Raw genomic sequence first — 23897 nt, 5'->3', positions numbered from 1 at the left:
GGTGTACACACACAGTTACACTTCACGGAAATGCATCCAGCCAAGTGTCCATGTTCTTCTTGTGAAGAGGCAGAGAAAAATCACCTCTCCCAAGAATTTCCACCTTCTGACCAAGGGAAATGTGTCCTGAAGAGCTGTACGCAGATGGGAGGCAACTTGTTTGCTTGTTCTGCTGCTATAGAGCATTGAGTTAATTAGAAGACAGGCTGTGGGTGGCCAAGTGCAGACAAAGAAGCACCAGACAGAGCCCAGTTAGCCTGGGGCAGTAAAAGTAAGTTACACTCTTTTTAAAACACTTTTTTGAGTACTGATGCTGATTCTTGCCTTTAGTACTAAGGGGCAACTTGTAACTTACTGTTTGTGTTTACACAGTAGATGCATCTGTTCTTTTCCTCAGACCCTAGAAACTATACACGCTCTCTAGCACAAAGTACCTGCTTAATTAAGGAAAAGCAGTGATTTTTTTTCTTTTAACTTTTTTTAGAATAAAAAGAGAACTGAATCAGTTATTACATTTCAGATTAATTTTTACACTGCATCAAAACTGTGTATTAGTTTTTGGCCAAGTCAAAACACTTAAGTACAGAGCTTGTTATGTTACAGAGCTTTGTACTGACGGGAACATGAAAACAGTTTCACCTTTTTCTAGCCATTTCTTGATGAGTTCTGTGGAACTTATCAGATGAATTCATCTTGGCTGAATCTGGTAGAAAGTATGGTCTGAGACCAGACTTAGCAGTTCCTAAGGAGCTTGTAGCTTTATGTATGAGCCCTTGTTTTGCTCTGGGAGTTATTATTCTCCAAGAATATACTACATTTTAGAATTCAGCTTTGAGCTACTTAAAGCTACATTTGGTAGTGTGGTGGAATTGGTGGTAATTCTGTGTTTTGGTTATGTGGCAGCAATTTAGACTTTTGGATTGAGTGTAAAATGTCTTCTTCTAAATTAATAGAGATATTAGATTTATTGGCCCTTGGATTTATAGTGCTGTGATTATTGAATCATTTCATATGTGTCGGGTGTGTGTGTGTGTGTGTGTGTGTGTGTGTGTGTGTGTTTGGATCTATATTCTTTGGGGCATCAATTTTATAATCTAACATCTACTGGTTTTTTGCTTTTTAGCTTTTGGTAATGAAGGGCTAGGCTAAGAAGATTTTTCTGTGCTCAGCAAATCACAGGCTGATATCATGAAGGTCAATCTGAAAGACTGCCTTTGATTTTAAGTTTTTGTCTATCTCTCAAATGTAGGACTGTATTCAGAATCTGGAAGGGAATGAGGAGGAACTTAAGTTGTATAACTTTTAGGAATCTCATCAAGATCATATCCTAAATCCTGCTACAAAGCAGAACAAAGCATTACTTCCGTTTTTTCCCCGACTCATTCTCTCTGTCTACCTGCTGTCTAATTTTTATGTGCACAGCAGGCTTTACCTAAGTGTTAGAATAATGAAGGATTGCATCTCCCTATAGCAGAGCAAACAGTTTAAAATGGAATCCTAGGCATCCCAGTTGAGAATAGTGCTTTGGCCATTCCCACTGCCAGGGAGGTTTTACTGGCAGTCATTCCCACTCAGGGTCCAGCCTCCTGCACGGTATACTCATTTCCTGACAGTTCATGACATGCGTATAACATAGGGTATCAACACTATAACATTTACTAGCCTTCTCAGAAAATTCTGAGTGGGGAACTTATTTTTGTTTTCCTCTTTTGGAGTATGTACAGATGTTAACATTTTCTAGTGGGTTGGAAATCTTTTAAATAAAAAGCATAGTTATAAGTTACTACTTATAAGTTAGTGACACCCCTCTCACCCCTCCAATCTACCATGTCCTCACTTCACATTTGATAGAAGGATAGTTTACATTATTATAATTCTGTGGTCTGTTAGGTTCTTTTTGAGTGATATTTCCATATTATTGTCAACGTGGTTAAAAGGTATAGTTATTTAGGTTGAAGGGAAGTATAAGTAGATGCCAAGTTTGGCTTTACTAGAGAAACAGCTACATTTGTCTTTTTCTATTGTAGCTCATGTGGAAAAGACAATTTCAGGTACCGTGTGCACTAACCTCCTCCTGGACATTGTAAAGAATCCAACTAAAACAAAGTTTAAAACTATTTCAGATGTGCAGGCCTATGGAAGCCAATATTTTATGTTAGAGATTTGTGTTATGTTTGACAAGTAACTCTTTGTACTGCAATTCTGTGGCTTTCAATTAACAAAAAAAAAAACCCATGAAAATAAACTGCTGTGATGTGATTTTTCTACTTAATTTTGCTATGTCTTTATTTGCAAATTATGCAGATTAATAATGGAAAGGAGGTGAATACAGGTAGGCAGTGCTTTTTTATTAAAATACTTTTAATAATAAAGTAGAGAAAAAAGGTGGTTCTGTTTTTTGACAGAATATTGCATGCCAGATCAACAAATGCTCTAATGAACAAAAGCAATATTTGATGCATTTATTCTAAGTTTCTATTCAGTAGAAGAGCTTGGACACTTCAAGAAGATCATTAACAAGTCTTAGTTCCTAATACATATGCTGTTGCGTGTTAGTTTTTTTTTTAATATAAACTATGTTTTTTTGTGTGTAATTGAACACTTAAAAAAATGAACTGTCACAGATAATAAAACTGGGTATTCAACATATTATATTTGACTCAACTGTTCACAGAGTGTGATGCAAACAAATGTTCTCTTAACTTACACCCAGCATGGCTAAAATATTACTTTAACACATGTTAAAAGTAGAGCACTGTAACTATTTGGCTAGATACAATTCCGGGCTGTCTGAATTGAGTAATTTCCTCAGGCATTCCAACTTTGATCAACCACAGCACGAACTTTTAGCATGTCTGTAAAGCAGACAGTGCATCTGTAAATATGTCCCGAGGTAGAGAGAAAAGAGAGAATGCCAAAAAAGAAAGAATACTTTCTGTAGTTAAGGAGCAGTTACAGAATGAAAATGGAAAGTTTTTGTTTCCCTAGGAACTCTTTTTAGATGGTTGAGCCTCTGATGTCTAAGTATGCCCTGTGGTTCTGTATTAATGAATGAAAGATACTTCATTTGGGCCTAGTAGAAATGTTTTCTGGCTAATTCTGCTGAAACGTACTGGTTAGAGTTCATTTATTCTTAAACTTTCCAGTCTTTATTAATATAGTATTAATTGGCTAAAAACCTAAACATACACAATAGCATGTATCTCAGTAAATCATGTCTTAATTGTTTATAGCTAGTATTTGGGTGAAAATGTTCTTATATGACCCTGTTTTAGAGAATAACTCTAAGAACAGGCAGCGCCACTGCAGAAGTAATCTCTTTGCTTTCACCACATGGAGGAAAATAGGTTTTTCTGGGTTTTATCTTCAGTGACCTGGAAATGAATTTGCAAATATCTACTGGTTTCTGTACACAAACTAGGATAATTTATAATGGTAAATTGCCCTCTTGGACACAGCATGCTTATATCACATGGATGTAACTTCCTTGGGGATATTTTAAGGTGTAGTAAACAACTACTTGCAAACGGGGTGTTAAGTTGGATAATATGGCTTGCTTTGTTCTGACCTTGTTTTCCGTAGTCCTAGGATAACAGATACCATGACCTCCAATTAGCTCCAGTTGTGAAAATTCTGCTTTTTAGGTCAACATTGTACCAAACATCAGGAGGAATCCGTCATCTAGTAATTTCTTGTAATTTCTATGTTGTTATTGTCCACATTGTCCAATTAGTCAGTCATGGAAAACACGGTTAATCAGTTAAGTAAAATGTACCAATAGTGAAAAAGTTTTATTGTAGTTTCATACTCTTTTCATTGAGTGTTTTTTCAGAACTAGACAAAGGGTAGTATAGTTCGTAGATTTACACCCTTTAAGCACATTCCCTATATCCCAAAAGAGGTACAGAGAAGTGGTGGACAGGCAAGTTGGGGAGGAAGATGGAAAGGCAAGGCCTGGGTGAGCTAATGTGACTTTCAGAGGCAGGGACTTGAACGGATCGCTAAGTTGGTTACCTTGTTGCTGTTTCCTGAATGCCATAATTTCTTCAAAATTCAATACTTCTTTAATTTCATGAGCCTACTGCTTTGAATTTAAAATCACTAAAGTTCACGCTGAGAACGTGAGAGCCAACTTTTACAAAAACTATGTGATATTTGGTATCCAGTTTATAGATAGGTTCTCAGTATCCGTTAATTATTTTCTCTGATTATCTCTGTCATTTTTTTTTGGTGTTACTCAACATTGGTATTCCACGCCCCCCCCCCCCGCCCGCCCCATGTAACTATATAAATTTTGTGTGTGTTTGGGTGTTTTTGGTTTGTTTGTTTTGCTCCAAATTACTAGCTCCAAAGAGAATACTGTTTTTTCTCATCATTTTGACAATGGCAATTCACCATTGTATAAAGTTGTAGATGAAATTGTCTATACTAATGGTGATCAAGGTAGTCTTGAGAAAAATAACATGATATTTCATCATTCTTCTTGTGGATTCTGGGTAGAAAGCTTGTCTGACTCATTTTGGAGAAGCAAAAAAGTATTATAAATTCCAATTGTCATAATCAGAAGATATGTGGCATTTCTGACCACTAACCTGGCTCTCAGTTAAGTGTGTTGACACAGGGTAGTTAGTCTACAACACAGATTAAATGGCTTACTTCTGTATTTATCATTCTTCTTGTTTAAGTAGTAAGAAGTACAAATATTCAATATTTTCCGTATTCAACAAGGCATGAGAATGAAATCATGATCTGTTGTTGGGACTGGCATTTGTGTCGAAGAGCTGCTTTGCCTAAAATCTGTATTATGTGGAAAACTGAAGACTTACCAAAGCTGAGAGTTTGTATCTGGAGAAGCATGAGACCTTATTAACCTTTACAAAGTGAGGTTGCAGAAGAGACAGTTTACAGATGTGTGTTGATTGGTCCATAGACAAGTTCTTAAAAATTGGAATTTGTTGCGAACATTTAAAATCAGGAGACTCATAAAAACCTGGATTTCTAACTTCTTTTGAAAAAAAGTGAGATCTGGTCACATGGAACATGCATTCTCTGAGGGTCGCAGTCTGCCAGGGCTGAGCGACAGCTGCCCCTTTTGAGTATAGGAAGCTGTGTAACTAAAACTATTTTTCAGCTCAAGGTACACATGGAAATAAGGCTTGGACAGATATGCCAACTTTTGTGGTGTTGGAAGGCCTGAGAGAATGAACTGATGATTTAATTGGCCTCAGTTTTTTGCTCTAGAGTTTGCAAATTGTTGCAACAGGAATTTCTACCAAAAGTAAGAATAAGACTGGAATGAGCTTTGATTTGATTATTTAAAATTGGAATTGGACTAAGGTATTAACTTATTATTTTGAAAATGAACTTCAAATCAAACTAAAGACTTCTCAAAAAATTTCCCACTGAAGTAATTTGAACCAGAACCAAGGTATATCACTCCAAAGAGTTTGAGCTGGAGCAGAAGCAGATCAAAATACTCTGTGACCTGGCTAAGCATGAACTAAATTGTTCCTTTATTTACTTCTAGTTCCAGAAGTAAAATATTATTTTCAGTGATTGTGGTGAAGAATGTACCAGAAATGACCATAAGTACAAGCATGTTGCACTGATTTCTGAACTTTGTCTTGCTAACCTCCTAAAGGATATTTAGCTTCCAACATCATTTGTCTTATCTTGATTCCATTAATTCTTGATGGAAAACATACTAAGGAAAATCATTGATTTGTGCATAATATTTGTGGCTGCATCTGTGATGATTACCTGGAAACTTTCGTATGTCCTTTCACCATTGACTCTCTCACATTTTATTAATCTTTTTTCCAATTCATCTCATTTTTCTCCAGTAAAAGTTGAACCCTGCTTCCCAGAGTGGTTAGCTTTTGTAGCCTCTCATGACTCGCTTGTGCTTTCTTACTCTCCACCTCCTCTGTGCTGTTGCTCACAGATGCCTTTACAAGCCTCCTCAAGGTAGGGTTCAAGGAGAAAGTGAAGTTAAGCAGCTTGTGGAGTTCATGTAGATTGGAGTTTCTCAAGGAGAGGGCCATGGTCCAGCTGAATCAGAATCACTTGAGGTAACTTGTTCCAAAAAAAAAAAAAAACAAAAAAAAACCGAAGAGTCCCTACCTTTACCCCACATGACCTAGGTCAGAATCTATGGGGACAGGAGTCTGGACATTTTCATTCTTCTGATTAAAAAAAAAAAACTTTTAGCTTTGAAATAATTGTAGATTCACAGCAGTTGTAAGAAATAATACAGAGAGATCCCTTGGGTCCTCTACCCAACACTGATAACCTTTTTTTAAAAAAAATTTGCCATTAATCTTTTATCTAAAATAATTTATAGTTTCAAAACTTTTTATTAAAGTATAGTATACATATAGAAAAGCATACACATTTATGGTACAGGGGCAGCTCCTTGAAGTTTTTGGAGTGAACCAGCACCCAGATTAGGAAACAACATTTGCAGCCCTCCAAAAGGCCCCTTCTGCCCCTTCCAGTCACTCCAGGGTAAAGCCTGTTCTGAAATGAAATCATGCAGTACGTATTCTTTTGTGTCTGCCTTTTTTTGTTTAATTCATAGAATGCAAAAGGTGAAATTCAAAGAACACAAAATTAGTCATTTTAAAGTAAATAATTCAGTGGCATTTAAACATTCATAATATCGTGCCACCACCACCTCTGTCTTGTTTCAAAATACTTTTCACTCCCCAAAGGGAAGCCTGTACCCATTAAGCAGTTGCTCTGTATTCCCTCCTCCCCAAATCCCTGGCAACCACCAATCTGCTTTCTGTCTCTCTGGATTTACCTATTCTGGATATTTCATATAAATGGAATCATACAACATGTGACTTTGTGTGTCTTCTTTCACTTAGCATAATATTTTCAAGGCTCTTCCACATTGTAACATGTATCAGTGCTTCATTCATTTTTGTGGAATGTTATTCAACATTATTCATTTATATACAACAGTTTGTTTATCCGTACATCCATTGATGGACACTTGGGTGGTTTCCATTCTTTTGCTGTGAATAGTGTTTGCTATGAATAGTGAACAGTGTTCCTGTGAACATTCCTGTACAAGTGTTCGTTTATGAAGTTACTGGGTCATATGCTAATTCTTTTTTTGTGTGTGTATTTTATTTATTTTTTGAATTTTATTTTATTTTTAATACAGCAGGTTCTTATTAGTTATCTATTTTATACATATTAGTGTATATATGTCAATCCCAATCTTCCAATTCATCCCACCACCACCAACCGCCTCCCCGCCCCACTTTCCCCCCTTGGTGTCCATACGTTTATTCTCTACATCTGTGTCTCTATTTCTGGCTTGCAAACCGGTTCATCTGTACCATTTTTCTAGATTCCACATATATACATTAATAAACAATATTTGTTTTCCTCTTTCTGACTTAATTCACTCTGTATGACAGTCTCTAGGTCCATCCACGTCTCTACGAATGACCCAATTTTGTTCCTTTTTATGTCTGAGTAACATTGCATTGTATATATGTACCACATCTTCTTTATCCATTTGTCTGTGGATGGGCATTTAGGTTGCATCCATGACCTGGCTATTGTAAATAGTGCTGCAGTGAACACTGGGGTGCATGTGTCTTTTTGAATTATGGTTTTCTCTGGGTATATGCCCAATAGTGGAATCTCTGAGTCATATTGTAATTGTATTTTTAGTTTTTTAAGGATCCTCCATACTGTTCTCCGTAGTGGCTCTATCGATTTACATTCCCACCAACAGTGCAAGAGGGTTCCCTTTTCTCCACACCCTCTCCAGAATTTGTTGTTTGTAGATTTTTTGATGATGACCATTCTGAATGGCGTGAGGTGATACCTAATTGTAGTTTTGATTTGCATTTCTCTAATAATTAGTGATGTTGAGCATCCTTCCATGTATTTGTTGGCAATCTGTATATCTTCTTTGGAGAAAATTCTATTTAGATCTTCTGCCCATTTTTTGATAGGGTTTTTTTCTTTTTTAATATTGAGCTGCATGAGCTGTTTATATATTTTGGAGATTAATCCTTTGCCCGTTGATTCGTTTGCAAATATTTTCTCCCATTCTGAGCATTATCTTTTCTTCTTGTTTATAGTTTCCTTTGCGTGCAAAAGCTTTTACGTTTCATTAGGTTCCATTTGTTTATTTTTGTTTTTATTTACATTACTCTAGGAGGTGAGTCCAAAAAGATCTTGCTGTGATTTATGTCAAAGAGTGTTCTTCCTGTGTTTTCCTCTAAAAGTTTTACAGTGCCCGGTCTTACATTTAGGTCTCTAATCCATTTTGAGTTTATTTTTGTGTATGGTGTTAGGGAGTATTCTAATTTCATTCTTTTACATGTAGCTGTCCAGTTTTCCCAGCACCACTTATCGAAGAGTCTGTCTTTTCTCCATTGTATATCCTTGCCTCCTTTGTCATAGATTAGTCGACCATAGGTGTGTGGGTTTATCTCTGGGCTTTCTATCCTGTTCCATTGACCTATATTTCTGTTTTTGTGCCAGTACCATATTGTCTTGATTACTGTAGCTTTGTAGTATAGTCTGAAGTCAGGGAGTCTGATTCCTCCAGCTCCGTTTTTTTCCCTGAAGATTGCTCTGGCTATTCGTGGTCTTTTGTGTCTCCATACAAATTTTAAGATTCTTTGTTGTAGTTCTGTAAAAAAATGCCATTGGGGGCTTCCCTGGTGGTGCAGTGGTTGAGAGTCCACCTGCTGATGCAGGGGACGTGGGTTTGTGCCCCAGTCCGGGAAGATCCCACATGCCGCAGAGCGGCTGGGCCCGTGGGCCATGGCCGCTGAGCCTGCGCATCCGGAGCCTGTGTGCCACAACGAGAGAGGCCACAGCAGTGAAAGGCCCGCGTACCGCAAAAAAAAAAAAAAAAAAAAAAAAAAAAAATTGCCATTGGTAATTTGATAGGGATTGCATTGAATCTCTAGATTGCTTTGGGTAGTATAGTCATTTTCACAATACTGATTCTTCTAATCCAAGAACATGGTATATCTCTCCATCTGTGTCATCTTTGATTTCTTTCATCAGTGTCTTATAGTTTTCTGAGTACAGGTCTTTTGTCTCCTTAGGTAGGTTTATTCCTAGGTATTTTATTTTTTTGTTACAGTGGTGAATGGGATTGTTTCCTTAATTTCTCTTTCTGATCTTTTGTTGTTAGTGTATAGGAATGCAAGAGATTTCTGTGCATTAATTTTGTATCCTGCAACTTTACCAAATTCATTGATTAGCTCTAGTAGTTTTCTGGTGGCATCTTTAGGATTCTCTATGTATAGTATCATGTCATCTGCAAACAGTGACAGTTTTACTTCTTCTTTTCCAGTTTGTATTCCTTTTATTTCCTTTTCTTCTCTGATTGCTGTGGCTAGGACTTCCAAAAGTATGTTGAATAGTAGTATGTTTGAATACTTTGAATAAAGTATGTTGAATAGTAGTGGTGAGAGTGGACATCCTTGTCTTGTTCCTGATCTTAGAGGAAATTATTTCAGTTTTTCACCATTGAGAATGATGTTTGCTGTGGGTTTGTTGTATATGGCCTTTGTTGTGTTGAGGTAGGTTCCCTCCATGCCCACTTTCTGGAGAGTTTTTATCATAAATGGGTGTTGAATTTTGTCAAAAGCTTTTTCTGCATCTATTGATACGATCATATGTTTTTTTTTTTTGTTTAAAACATCTTTATTGGAGTATAATTGCTTTACAATGGTGTGTTAGTTTCTGGTTTATAACAAAGTGAATCAGTTATACATATACATATGTCCCCACATCTCTTCCCTCTTGCGTCATATGGTTTTTATTATTCAATTTGTTAATATGGTGTATCATATTAATTGATTTGCGTATATTGAAGAATCCTTGCATCCCTGGGATAAATCCCACTTGATCATGGTGTATGATCCTTTTAATGTGTTGTTGGATTCTGTTTGCTAGTATTTTGTTGAGGATTTTTGCATCTATATTCATCATTGGTATTGGTCTGTAATTTTCTTTTTTTGTAGTATCTTTGTCTGGTTTTGGTATCAGGGTGATGGTGGCTTCATAGAATGAGTTTGGGAGTGTTCCTTCGTCTGCAGTGTTTTGGAAGAGTTTGAGAAGGATGGGTGTTAGCTCTTCTCTAAATGTTTGATAGAATTTGCCTGTGAAGCGATCTGGACCTGGGCCTTTGTTTGTTGGAAGATTTTTAATTACAGTTTCCATTTCAGTGCTTGTGATTGATCTGTTTATATTTTCTATTTCTTCCTGGTTCAGTCTTGGAAGGTTATACCTTTCTAAGAATTTGTCCATTTCTTCCAGGTTGTCCATTTTATTGGCATAGAATTGCTTGCAGTAGTCTCTTACTATGCTTTGTATTTCTGTGGTGTCCATTGTAACTTCTTTTTCATTTTTAATTTTATTGATTTGAGTCCTGTCCCCCTTTTTCTTGATGAGTCTGGCTAAAGGTTTATCAATTTTGTTTATCTTCTCAAAGAACCGTCTTTTAGTTTTATTTATCTTTTCTGTTGTTTTCTTTGTTTCTATTTCATTTATTTCTGCTCCTATCTTTATGATTTCTTTCCTTCTACTAACTTTGGGTTTTGTTTGTTCTTCTTTCTCTAGTTCCTTTAGGTGTAAGGTTAGATTGTTTATTTGAGATTTTTCTTGTTTCTTGAGGTAGATTGTATTGCTATAAACTTCCCTCTTAGAACTGCTTTTGCTGCATCCCATAGGTTTTGGATCATCGTGTTTTCATTACATTTGTCTCTAGGTATTTTTTGATTTCCTCTTTGATTTCTTCAGTGTTCTCTTGGTTATTTAGTAACGTATTGTTTAGCCTCTATGTGTTTGCGTTTTTTACGTTTTTTTCCCTGTAATTGATTTCTAGCATTGTGGTTGGAAAAGATGTTTGATATGATTTCAATTTTCTTAAATTTACTGAGGCTTGATTTGTGACCCTAGATGTGATCTATCCTGGAGAATGTTCTGTGTGCACTTGAGAAGATGTAATCTGCTGTTTTTGGATGGAATGTCCTATAAATATCAATTAAATCTATCTGGTCTATTGTGTCATTTAAAGCTTGTGTTTCCATATTAATTTTCTGTCTGGAGGATCTCTCCATTGGTGTAAGTGAGGGGTTAAAGTCCCCCACTATTGTGTTACTATCGATTTCCTGTTATATAGCTGTTAGCATTTGCCTTATGTATCGAGGTGCTCCTATGTTGGGTGCATATATATTTATAATTGTTATATCTTCTTCTTGGATTGATCCCTTGATCATTATATAGTGTCCTTCCTTGTGTCTTTTAACAGTGTTTGTTTTAAAGTTTATTTTATCTGATATGTGTATTGCTACTCCAACTTTCTTTTGATTTCCCTTTGCATGGAATATCTGTTTCCATCCCCTCACTTTTAGTCTGTATGTGTCCCTAGGTCTGAAGTGGTCTCTTGTAGACAGCATATATACGGGTCTTGTTTTTGTATCCATTCAAAAGCCTGTGTCTTTTGGTTGCAGCCTATAATCCATTCACATTTAAGGTAATTATTGATATGTATGTTCTTGTTACCATTTTCTTAATTGTTTTGGGTTCGTTTTTGTGGGTCCTTTTCTTCTCTTGTCTTTCCCACTTAGAGAAGTTCCTTTAGTGTTGGTTGTAGAGCTGGTTTGGTGGTGCTGAATTCTCTTAGCTTTTGCTTGTCTGTAAAGCTTTTGATTTCTCCATTGAATCTGAATGAGATCCTCGCTGGGTACAGTAATCTTGGTTGTAGGTACTTCCCTTTCATCACTTTAAATATGTCATGCCACTCCCTTCTGCCTTGTAGAGTTTCTGCTGAGAAAACAGCTGTTAACCTTATGGGAGTTCCCTTGTATGTTATTTGTCATTTTTCCCTTCTAGCTTTTAATTATTTTTCTTTGTCTTTAATTTTTGTCAGTTTGATTACTATGTATTTCAGCATGTTTCTCCTTGGGTTTATCCTGCCTGGGACTCTCTGCACTTTCTCGACTTGGGTGGCTATTTCCTTTCCCATATTAGGGAAGTTTTTGAGTATAATCTCCTCAAATATTTTCTTGGGTCCTTTCTCTCTCTCTTCTCCTTCTGGGACCTCTATAATGTGAATGTTGGTGCATTTAATGTTGTCCCAGACGTCTCTTAGGTTGTCTTCATTTCTTTTCATTCTTTTTTCTTTATTCTTTTCTGCGGCAGTGAATTCCACCATTCTGTCTTCCAGGTCACTTATCTGTTCTGCCTCAGTTATTCTGCTATTGATTCCTTCTAGTGTATTTTTCATTTCAGTTATTGTATTGTTCATCTCTGTTGGTTTATTGTTTAATTCTTCTAGGTGGTTGTTCTTTAATTCTTCTATGTCTTTGTTAAACATTTGTTGCATATTCTTGATCTTTGCCTCCATTCTTTGTCCGAGGTCCTGGATCATCTTCACTATCATTATTCTGAATTTTTTTTCAGGAAGGTTGCCTATCTCCACTTCATTTAGTTGTTTTCCTGGCATTTTATCTTGTTTCTTTATCTAGTACATAATCCTCTGCCTTTACATTTTGTCTGTCTTTCTGTGAACGTGTTTTTTGTTCCACTGGGTGCAGGACTGTAGTCCTTCTTGCTTCTGCTGTCTGCCCTCTGGTGGATGAGGGTATGTAAGAGGCTTGTGCAAGCTTCCTGATAGGAGGGACTGGTGATGGGTGAGGCTGGGTGTTGCTCTGGTGGGCAGAGCTCAGTAAAACTTTAATCCACTTCCCTGCTGATAGGTGGGCTGAGTTTCCTCCCTGTTGGTTTTTTGACCTGAGGCAACCCAGCACTGGAGCCTAGGGGCTCTTTGGTGGGGCTAATGGCAGACTCTGGGAGAGCTTATGCCAAGGAGTACTTCCCAGAACTTCTGCTGCCAGTGTCCTTGTCCTTGCAGTGAGCCGCAGACACAACCCCCCACCCCCCACCCCCTGGCCTCTGCAGGAGATACTCCAACACTAGCAAGTAGGTCTGGTTCAGTCTCCTATGGGGTCACTGCTCTTTCCCCCTGGGTCCTGATGTGCACCCTACTTTGTGTGTGCCCTACAAGAGTGGATTATCTGTTTCCCCCAGTCCTGTTGAAGTCCTGCAATCAAATCCCAGTAGCCTGCAAAGTCTGGTTCTCTGGGAATACCCCTCCTGTTGCTAGACCCCCAGGTTGGGAAGCCTGATGTTGGGCTCAGAACCTTTACTCCAGTGGGTGGGCCTCTGTGGTATAATTGTTCTCCAGGTTGTGAGTCACCCACCCAGCAGTTGTGGGATTTGATTTTATTGTAATTGTGCCCCTCCTACCATCTTATTGTGGCTTCTCCTTTGGCTTTGTATGTGGGGTATCTTTTTTGGTGAGTTCCAGTATCTTCCTGTCGATGATTGTTCAGCAGTTAGTTTCGATTCCAGTGCTCTTGCAATAGGGAGTGAGCGCACGTTCTTCTACTTTGCCATCTTGAGCCAATCTCTCCCATGTACTAATTCTGTGTTTAACTTTTTGTGAAATCAGCAGACTGTTTCCACAACAGCTGAACCATTTTACACTACCAACGGCACTGTACAAGTGTTACAATTTCTCCATGTTCTTGCTGACACTTGCTGTTTTTTGTTTTTGTGATTATAACCATCCTCATGGGTACAAAGTGGTACCTCATTGTGACTATGATTTTTATTTCTCTATGAATAATGATGTTGAACATCTTTTTACGTGCTTGCTCACCATTTGTATTCTTCTTCAGGTAAAAATGTCTGTTGACGTCTATTCAAGTCCTTTGCTCATTTTATAATTGGGTTCTTTTTTGGTTGTTGTTATTGAAAGTTATAGGAGTTCTTCATATATTCTTTTTTTTTTTTTTTTTTTTTGCATTATGTGGGCCTCCCACTGCCGTGGCCCCTCCTGCCACGGAGCACAGGCCCCGGACGCGCAGGCTCAGCGGCCATGGCTCACGGGCCCAGCCGCTCCGCGGCATGTGGGATCTTCCCGGACCGGGGCACGAACCCGCGTCCCCTGCATCGGCAGGCGGACTCTCAACCACTGCGCCACCAGGGAAGGCCCTCTTCATATATTCTTGATGCTATACTACTATTGCATTTCTCTGTCAGTCTGAAATTACATCAGATTAACACTTAAAAGGAAAAATATATTGTAACTAGCCCTGTGGTTTTTTTGTCTCCCCCTTATAGCCCTCTTGCCATGTCCAGTACTTCCTGTTTCCTGTCCTGTTTTGTTTTTCTTCATCATATTTACTGCTATCTAATAAGCTGTCTAATTTATTTAATTTCTTATTGTCTGTCTCCCTTAGCTAGAATTCTGGCTCCATGTGGACAATGATATTTTTCTGTTTTGTTCATTTCTATATCCCCATGGGTTAGGTCAAGGATTAATAAACCATGGCGTGAAAGCCAAATCTGGACTGTTGCCTGTTTTTGAATGGCCTGCAAACTAAGAATGGTTTTGCCTTTTTTAAATGGTTGAAAAAAACTCCAAAGAAGAATAGTATTTCATGACTCCAAAAAATTGTATGAAATTCAAATTTCAGTGTTTATGATGAAGTTTCATTGGAACACGGCCATGCTCAGTCATTTGTGTATTTTCTCTGGCTGCTTTTCATGTTACAGAGGCAGAGTTTAGTAGTTGTAGAGTTGTCTGTGTGGCCAAGCCTGAACTATGTAACATATCTCGCTCTTTACAGAAAGATTTGCCTGGCACATAGATGAACAATAATTTTTTGTTGAATGAATAGATGAATCTTAGCCTATACCACCACAGAGGAATCTAAATTGGAAATCTTTCAGCAATCTGGTCTTGAAAATTTGAGCTTAATTGGCTGCTTAATAAAAATATCCTCAATGATTGTTTGGTAATACATTTTCATTGGCTTCTATTCATCCTATAAATAGTGAGAATTGATGATGAAATACCAGGGAGTTTGTAATTGTTAGGATAGTGTCAGGTAGGATAGGTTTATTGTACAATTTTTACTAGTGTTAGTTTGAAAAAGACTATAACAACATGGAGTATACATCCTGTGTTTATTATTCTATTTAAAAATGATTCAAGAAATTGTTTCAAAAGCAGTTCCATTTTTTTCCCCTCATTAGCTTTAGATTAATAAAACTACCTGCTTATTAATGAAGGCAATAATAAAAATAATTTTGATATCTTAGCATACTTAATTTTGAATAAGAAAGTGTATTATCACGTAATTTCATTCTACTGTTGAACTTGCCCTTGATTAACAAGGTATGAATACTAACATATTAGTAATTTCCTGTAAATGTCTAACTTCTCCTTAAAGGAAGATTGGAAATTGGACAGACATAAATCATTTTATATAAAAATGATTTTACAGTGTGCCAGTCCAGTTTTTGTACAACATTTGAAAACTAAATTGTTTGCATCTGTAAGTGCTGTTAATAGAGGTCTCATAATAGATCCCCAGAGGTACAGTATACCCCATAGCCTTGCAAACAGTTCTTATTTTATGCTTTCAGCAAAGGACATTAAATGGGTAATACAGGTTGTGGTTTAGAGTGAAAGAGTAATGCTTTGCAGATCTTTGCCTTGGCTCGGTGTTTCCAAATTTCATTAATAAGAAAGGGTTTCCATGTCATGGTGGGTGTGTAGCTCTTGGTTCGCCTCTTGGCTTTCCTGCCCTCTCTTTGCTGGGTTAAGCAAAAGTGATCTTGTTTTTTAAAGCTTTGTCTCCTTTGAAAGTTATAAGTAAACTTAAAAAATATTTTGCTTTTAAAATGTTATCTTTTAGAAACTGAAAATTCTGTTGTCTGAATTTATTTCATTTCTCTTGTTACAACTGTGAAAAGATTGGATTCTTAACACTATTACATTTTTCTGGCATTTCTTTATAGCAGTAACCTGTAGGAATCAGTAAGTATCAGCTTGCTTAAGGGCTTATAGTTCACAGTGATCAGTTATTCTATTTATATCTATTTGTAATTAACTCCTATTCATTCTGCAAATATTTATTGAATACCTACTGTGTACCAAGCATTACTTTAGACATTGGGATAAAACACTTAAAAAGACAAATTATTGTACTTACAGGGCTTACATTCTGTGGGGAGAATTAGACAATTATATATAATGTCAAGTAGTAAAAAGTACCATAGAGAAGAATAAGATAGTAAGAGAAAAAATCATTGGGGAAGGTTGGGGAAATGCTAAGTCAGTATGGGGGGGACTGACCGGCCCAGAGATGTCACATGAACAAGATGGGGGAGAAAGCCATGCAAACAAAGGTGTCGGGGAAGGGAGTCTCGGGTTTGAAGGGAAAGTCTCTTCTTATCCCATTTTATTCTTCTTTCTAGTACTTACCATCATGGGACATCAGCTATTTATATATGCAGACATACGTGTATGTGTATGTTTCTGTATACACACACACACACGCAGTCTTTATTTACTGCCTTTTTCCCCTACTATAATTGCTCACTAAGCTCAGCATTTCAAAATGTAAAAGCCTTCAGGTGGGAGTGTTCCTCTTGTGCAAGAATTACAAGGAGGCGTGTGGCTGGTGCATAGTAAGGGAGAGGAAGAGAGGGGCCAGATCACGTAGGGCCTTGTAAACCTTGGAAAGTAAGACTTTAGATTTTATCCTAAAGTATGACAGAAAACCATTGCAGGTTTTTGAACAGGGGAGTAAACAGGATTTTAAAAGGATCGCTGGCTACTGATCGGATATAATGATTGCTAGTTGTACAAAATGATTCAGCTCAGAAAATCAACAACAAATGACCGTATAAAAAGCTTATGTACATTATAAGGGGAAAGTTAGTATATGGGGTGGTCAGTTTATTACTGAGTGATAAGTACAATTTTTTTTCAGTTTTATTGAAATATAATTTATATACAACAAAATGCACCAATTTTAAGTGTACAATTTGATGAGTTTTGACAAATGTAACTACCAATGTAACTGCCAACTCAATCTTGACATATAACATTTCCATCACCCCCAAAATTCTCTCATAATGCCTGTCTGCAGTGGATCCCCTCCTCTCAGCCACCCCTGGCAACTACTATCTGCTTTTTTCATAATTTGGCCTTTTCTAGAATTTGGTATAAATAGAATCATACATTATGTGGCCTTTTGTGAGTGGCTTCTTTCACTTAGCATAATGCTTTTGAGATTCATCCATATTGTTGGGTAAATTAGGAATTTGTTCCTTTTATTGCTGAATAGTATTTTATTGTATTGATATATCACAATTTGTTTATCCACTTACCAGTCGATGAGCATTTGTGTTGTTTCCCTCTTTTGGCCGTTCTGATTAAAGCTGATATGAACATTTTCATTCAAGTCTTTATGTGGACATATGCTTTCATTTTTCTTGGATAAATAGTTAGGAGTAGAATTGCTGGATCTATGGTAAGTGTATGCTTAACTTTAAAGAAACTGCCAAACTATTTGCTATTTTTATTCTTACTAGCAGTGTATGAGGGTTACAGTTGCTCTACTTTCTTGCCAAAACTCACTATTGTTGGCCTTTTAAATCTAACCATTTTAGTGGTATCTCATGGTTTCAATTTGCATTCCCTAATGACTAATGATATTATACATATTTTCATGTATTATTTGCAATCTGTTCATGAAATTGATTGCCCATTAAAAACTTTGGATTGTCTTACTGAGTTGTATGATTTTTTTATATATACTGGATACAAGTCCTCTACCTTTATGTTTCGTAAAATTTTTCTCCCAGGCTGTGGCTTGATATTTTAAAATAAAGTTTTAATTTTAGAACAGTTTTAGATTTACAGAAAAATTGAGAAGCTAATACAGAGAATTCCAGTACACCCAATACCTCATCTTCCCTATTAGCATCTATATTAGTATGGTACATGTTTCACGGTTAATGAACCTGTATTAACACATTATTATTAACTAAAGTCCATATTTTATTTGGATTTCTTTAGTTTTACCTAATGTGAAAATCTTTTTTTGTTCCAAAGTGTTTTTCACCTTAGATTATATTTTTCATCTCTAGAAGTTTGATTAATTTATTTTTTCATAGCTTCTTTTTCTTCTTATCTTCATGTTTTCCTATACGTACTTGAACATATAGAGTATGTTTGTGAAAGCTAGTTTAACATTGTTAGTTAACATTAGAATTGTTTGCTAGTTCTATCATCTGTCATTTATAGGTCTGTTTTTGTGTGGTAATTTCTTCTGGTTATGAGGCATAGTTTTCTGCTTATTTGAATGCTGGTCATCTTTGGTTTTTTTTAAACACTGTATTTTACATCTTTGGGAGTTGGATATTGTAGTATTTCTTCAAATATTGTAGGACTTTGTTCTGGGACACTGTTGTGTAAATCATTTTGATCCTTTTGAGGCTTTTTTTTTTTTTTTTTTTTTTTGTGGTACGTGGGCCTCTCACTGTTGTGGCCTCTCCCGTTGCGGAGCACAGGCTCCGGACGCGCAGGCTCAGCGGCCATGGCTCACAGGCCCAGCCACTCTGCAGCATGTGGGATCTCCCTGGACTGGGGCACGAACCCGCGCCCCCTGCATCGGCAGGCGGACTCTTAACCACTGCGCCACCAGGGAAGCCCTTGAGGCTTCTTTAAAACCTTGTTAGTGCAAGTCTAAAGTAGCCTTGTTTCTAGGGCTGATTTGGCCCAACTCTAGACGTTACCTGAGACTTTTCCTGATGTCCTCACTCTGGCTGATGGGAACATGACTTATTCTCCCCTCTGTGTGAGCTCCAGGGATTGCTCAGCTTACTCTTTTCCAGGGGTTCTTTCTTTGGTCTTGTAGCTTCCTCACAAGTGTATGTAGGCTAATACTCATTTAAAGTCTCAGGGTCCTACAGGCCTCTGGCATTCTCTCCGTGTGGCTTCCTCTTCTTTGCACCCTGTACTGCATATTCTAGCCTTTCTGGCCTCCGTGAACTCATAACTTTGTCTCCTCAACTCTGGAAGAATGTTGGCTCTTTTTTGGGTTCCTCTTCCCTGTGCTGTGGTCTGAAAAGTATCTCTAGGGATTAAGTGGAGGCACCTGATTTGTGTCTGTTTTTCTCAGGATCACAGTCCTGTGCTGGCTATTGAACGAAGTCTGTCTGTTTCATATATTTTGTCTGATTTTCTAGTTAGGAGGACAAATATGATCCCTGTTATGCCTTCAAAGTCAGAAGCAGAAGTTCAGTAGACACACTTTTGAAGTTATAAATGTATTTTGAAGTAGGAGAAGTATTTTTGAAAAAAAATTGCTTCTAAGATATCCTTTAATTTTCTTATATCCCTTTTTCTTAGGTATTTTTGAAATGTCAAATTTAAACATTGAGCAAGAGTTATTTTTAGAATAATTTACTTCACTTTGTGATTTTTAACTTTGTATTATATTGAAATTAATTTTGTAGAGCTTATTTGCTGATATATCCCATTTTAAAGATTGTTGAAATGGCATATATACTGTTATAATCTTGTACATATATTTTGGGAATTACTAAATATGATGCTTTAAATTTTTCTCACATTTCAGTTCCTTTCTCACGTACTTTGAAAGATATATGTGATTAGGCAAGGGAGGTTATGTAGAGTAAAAAAAAAACCCTTGTAATATGGTGATAATTTACTTGTGCTTACTTGTACAGTCTCTCTGTTCAGTGTCATAGAGGCTTCTGACCTGGGTCTTTTATGTTTGGATATATGGGTTCAGGCTTTTGAGCACGAGCCACCCGCTCTTGCTTGGCCCTGCCTGCAGTAAACCTTTCTCTGCCACTCCCCCAATATACATACATACATATATGTATGTGTGTGTGTATATATATATATATATATATATATATATATATATATGAACTAATCCAGGGCAAGGATTCAGTCTTTATCTGTTCTAAATCATAGTCCTTATTTAGTTGTGATCTCTTTCCCAATATTTAGTTGTGAATTGATTTAGGTAGAATATTCACTTGGAAGGCCTTATTCAAACTCGTTACACTTAATTACGCAATTTCTTTCCTTCATCTTATAAAATGCCCCGTTTTTATTAATGGTTTTATTTATCTCTCAAGTTTGGAAGTTCTGGTCCTTTTCTCTCTCTTTCTATTTGCTTTTCCCTGCTGCTGTCATTTCATATCAAGTGGTTAATGTTTCAAGCCTGCATTGTAAAATAGCCTCCAGTTTGGTCTCTCTGATTTCAGTTTCCTCCCCTTCCTTTTCATATATCAATAATATGTGAATGTCAGTTTATGTTTCCTTGGCCAATATACTCATCTTGACTTTTTCTTCTACAGAAAGCTTGAATGGCTTCTCATTATTTTCCCAATCAAGTCCAGATTCTGATGAGTGGCATGGAGCAATCTCCATATTTGGCTCCAGCCAACCATGTTTCTTAAATGTGTCTTCTGTGACTCTGACACTTTACGGCTGCCTACGTGTTGCTCCCTGCATAGCCACCAAGTGGAATTTTCTAGCTCCCTGACCAGTCTTTGGTTTTGTTTTACATCCTTCAGGAAGTCTGCTATTAACTTCTTCATCTTATACTGGGCCATTTCCTTTTGAATCCTCAAAGTACTTATTGTTTGTATCACTCACTTTCTATTTAATTATACAGACCTTTTGTTGTTTTCCAGTCTGTGATCTTCTAAAATTCTGTGGACAATTAGATTTTCTAACTGCATTAGAACAAAAGCCCTGGTCTCAAATACCTGACCCCTTTGCTCAAGTTATAGGTACGCATTAGGGAGGTCTTAATGTTGTGGTCAGTTTTCCTTGGATCCAGGAAACTGGGGACATTTGTAGATAATTTTGGGCATTTGGTGATCTTTAGGTTGGTAAAGAATTGCCCTGGTTTCCTAGATAATATTGGTCTTAGCTTAGAACATAGTTAATTTTTCTGCATTGACTGTGATTTCTGACTCAGATACTCTCTTGCGTTTGGATATCTAATTGTCCCAGCACCATTTATGGAAAAGACTATACTTTCTTTTTTTTTAATACTGTAACTGAAACTTTATTGCATATATATTTTCACTTACTAAATTGCTGAACCCAGTAAAGAAGTATTTTCTGCTTTTTTAAAAAAATTAATTTTTATTGGAGTATAGTTGATTTACAATGTTGTATTAGTTTCTGCTGTACAGCAAAGTCAATCAGTTATACATATACATATATCTACTCTTTTTTAGATTCTTTTCCCATATAGGTCATTACAGAATATTGAGTAGAGTTCCTTTTGCTCTACAGTAGGTTCTTATAAGTTATCCTTTCTTTATTGAATTGTTTTGGCATCCCTGATGAATTGACCATAAGTGTAAGGCTTATTTCTGGACACTTCTATTGCATTGATCTATGTCTGTCCTTAGCTATATGTCCATATCACACTGTCTTGATTACTTTAATTTGTAGTAAGTTATAAAACCTAAAAGTGTGAGCCTTCAATTTTTAAAAGAAAAAAAGTGTTTTTCTTTTAAAAATTGTTCTGACTATTCTTAGTTCCTTGCATTTCCATATGAATTGTAAGATTAGTTTGCCAATTTTTGCAAAAAACGGCAGCTAGGATTTGATAAGGGATTGTGTTGAATCAGACCAATTTGGGGAGTATTGCCATCTTAAAGATATTAAGTCTTCTGTTCTATGTACATTGATGTCCTTCCATTGACTTAGGTCTTTAATTTCTTTAAAACATGTTTTATAGTTTTTACTGTACACCTTTTACACTTCTTTTGTTAAATTTATTCCTATTTTATTCTTTTTGATGTTATTGTAAATTGAATTATTTTCTTAATTTCATTTTCAGATTTTTCATTACTAAGGTATAGAAATACAACTGATTTTTGCATATTGAGCTTATATCTTGCAATCCTGTTGAACTTTTTTATTAGTTCTCATAGTTTTTTAGTGGAGTTTTTAGGATTTTTTGTATACAAGATCATGTCATCTTCCAATAGAGGTAATTTTACTTCTTCCTTTCTAATCTAGATGCTCTTTGTTTTTCTTTCTTGCCTAATTGTCTTGTTCAGAATATCCACTATAATGCTGAAAAGAAGTGGTAAGAGTGAACATTGTTGTGTTGTTCCTGATCTTAGGGGAAAGGGTCTTTCACCATTAAATATGATGCTAGCTTTGGACTCCTGTAGATGCCCTTTATCATGTTAAGGAGGTTCCCTTCTATTTCTAGTTTATTGAGTGTTTTTCTCATGAAAGGGTATTGGATTTTGTCAAATCCTTTTTCTCTATTAATATGATCATGTTTTAAAAATTTGTTTTATTCTTTATTTTATTAACATGGTGTATTACAATGAGTTTCAGATATTAAACCAAACTTGCTTTCCTGGAATCCCTCTTGTTCATGGTGTTTAATCCTTTCATATTTTGCTGCATTTGCTTTCCTTGAGAATTTTGGTGTCAATATTCACAAGGTATATTGTCCTGTAGTTTTCTTTCCTTATGATATCTTTGCTTTGTTTTGGAATCAGGGTTGCACTGGTATCATACAATGAGTTGGGAAGTGTTCTTTCCCTTTCTAGTTTTTGGAAGAGTTTATGAAGTGTTGACATTAATTCTTCTCTAAGACTAATGGTACTTTAATGTTTGTTTTTATCTTTTAGGATTCTCCTTTTACAAATGCAGGAATGGGATCTAATCTAAATCTCCTGGGTGAAATTGAGTGTGATGCCAGCATAATGGATGGAAAATCCCTGAATTTTGGAGCTGTTGGAGCACTGAGTGGTATGTGAACATTATAACACATTATCTCTATTCTTAGAAAAACCCTGAATATTACCATTTCATTCCTCCTAAAGACTTAGCTCAATTGTTTTCTTCATTCTTACTTGGAATAGTGTTGAAAACAAACATTGTTTTCTTTTATGGAATTTAAAACAGAAAATCTTACCTACAGATAGAAAGAAAACAGAGAAATAGCTCATGTCCAAGTCTTTGGTTAGAGTTTGATCATTCTCCTCCATCTCCTCAAGAGATTACAGACATGTAAAATGGAAGTTAGGATATTCTATTAATTTTGCAATTATTTGAATACACAAATAATATATTTTTATTGTTAAAAACTTCAAATGATATAAATAAAATTTACCTCTGGTCTTCCAAATCTTTCCTTCCAAAACTCTCCTTAGGAGGTTTAACCAGTAAAATAATGTGCAGTTATCCATATTTATATGTAAGAGAAACATAGTTTTGCACATATTTTTAAAAAATCAATGTACATATTATTATGAAACTTTCTTTTTTTCTTTTATTTTTTTTGCGGTATGCGGGCCTGTCACTGTTGTGGCCTCTCCCGTTGCGGAGCACAGGCTCCGGACGTGCAGGCTTAGCGGCCATGGCTCACGGGCCCAGCCGCTTCGCGGCATGTGGGATCTTCCCGGACCGGGGCATGAACCCGTGTCCCCTGCATCGGCAGGCGGACTCCCAACCACTGCGCCACCAGGGAAGCCCAGTTCTATTGTTTTTAACCCTTCACATTTAGCTTTCTTATCAAGCTCAGATTAATTTGAGTGAAGTAGGAACCGAAATTAACTTTTTGCCCTCTTATGGATATCCAAATGGCTCATTGCTATTGTCAATAGAAAGGACAGTTCTTTCCTCATAGAATTGTGTTGGCAAATCAGGTGACTGTATGTGTAATGGTTTGTTTCTATACCTTCTATTCCATTAATCTGTCTATTGCCAGTCCCACACTGTCTTGATTTCTATAGCTTTATATTGTATTTTGATAATTTGATAGTGTAAGACTTCCAACTTCCTTTTTCTTTTTTTTCTTTACAGTTGTATTGGCTATTCTTTTTTTTTTTTTTTTAATAAATTTATTTTTGGCTGTGTTGGGTCTGGGCTTTCTCTAGTTGCTACTCTTTGTTGTGATGCGTGGGCTTCTCATTGCGTGGCTTCTCTTGTTTCAGAGCATGGGCTTTAGGCATGC

At 36.5% G+C, this 23897-nt stretch overlaps 1 protein-coding gene across 4 annotated transcripts in view; it reads left to right on the top strand.

Moving 5' to 3' along the window:
- The window catches only part of TASP1 (taspase 1), a 235932-nt gene that overhangs the window by 20235 nt on the left and 191800 nt on the right, over positions 1 to 23897 (top strand). For all 4 annotated transcript variants that reach the window (XR_003793118.1, XM_029220390.1, XM_029220391.1 and 1 more), the window contains exon 5: positions 22570 to 22690. Coding sequence is in view for 3 of the 4 variants with exons in the window: in XM_029220390.1 (XP_029076223.1) it covers positions 22570 to 22690 (121 nt within the window). In the remaining variant the exon portion in view is untranslated. The remainder of the gene's footprint in view (positions 1 to 22569; positions 22691 to 23897) is intronic.

The sequence above is a fragment of the Monodon monoceros genome, unplaced genomic scaffold (genome assembly GCF_005190385.1).
Source record: "Monodon monoceros isolate NGI ecotype Baffin Bay Population unplaced genomic scaffold, NGI_Narwhal_1 Super_Scaffold_13, whole genome shotgun sequence".
NCBI lineage: Eukaryota > Metazoa > Chordata > Mammalia > Artiodactyla > Monodontidae > Monodon > Monodon monoceros.
Note: the sequence above shows the minus strand (reverse complement) of the source record. Positions and strands in the feature narration are given on the sequence as shown.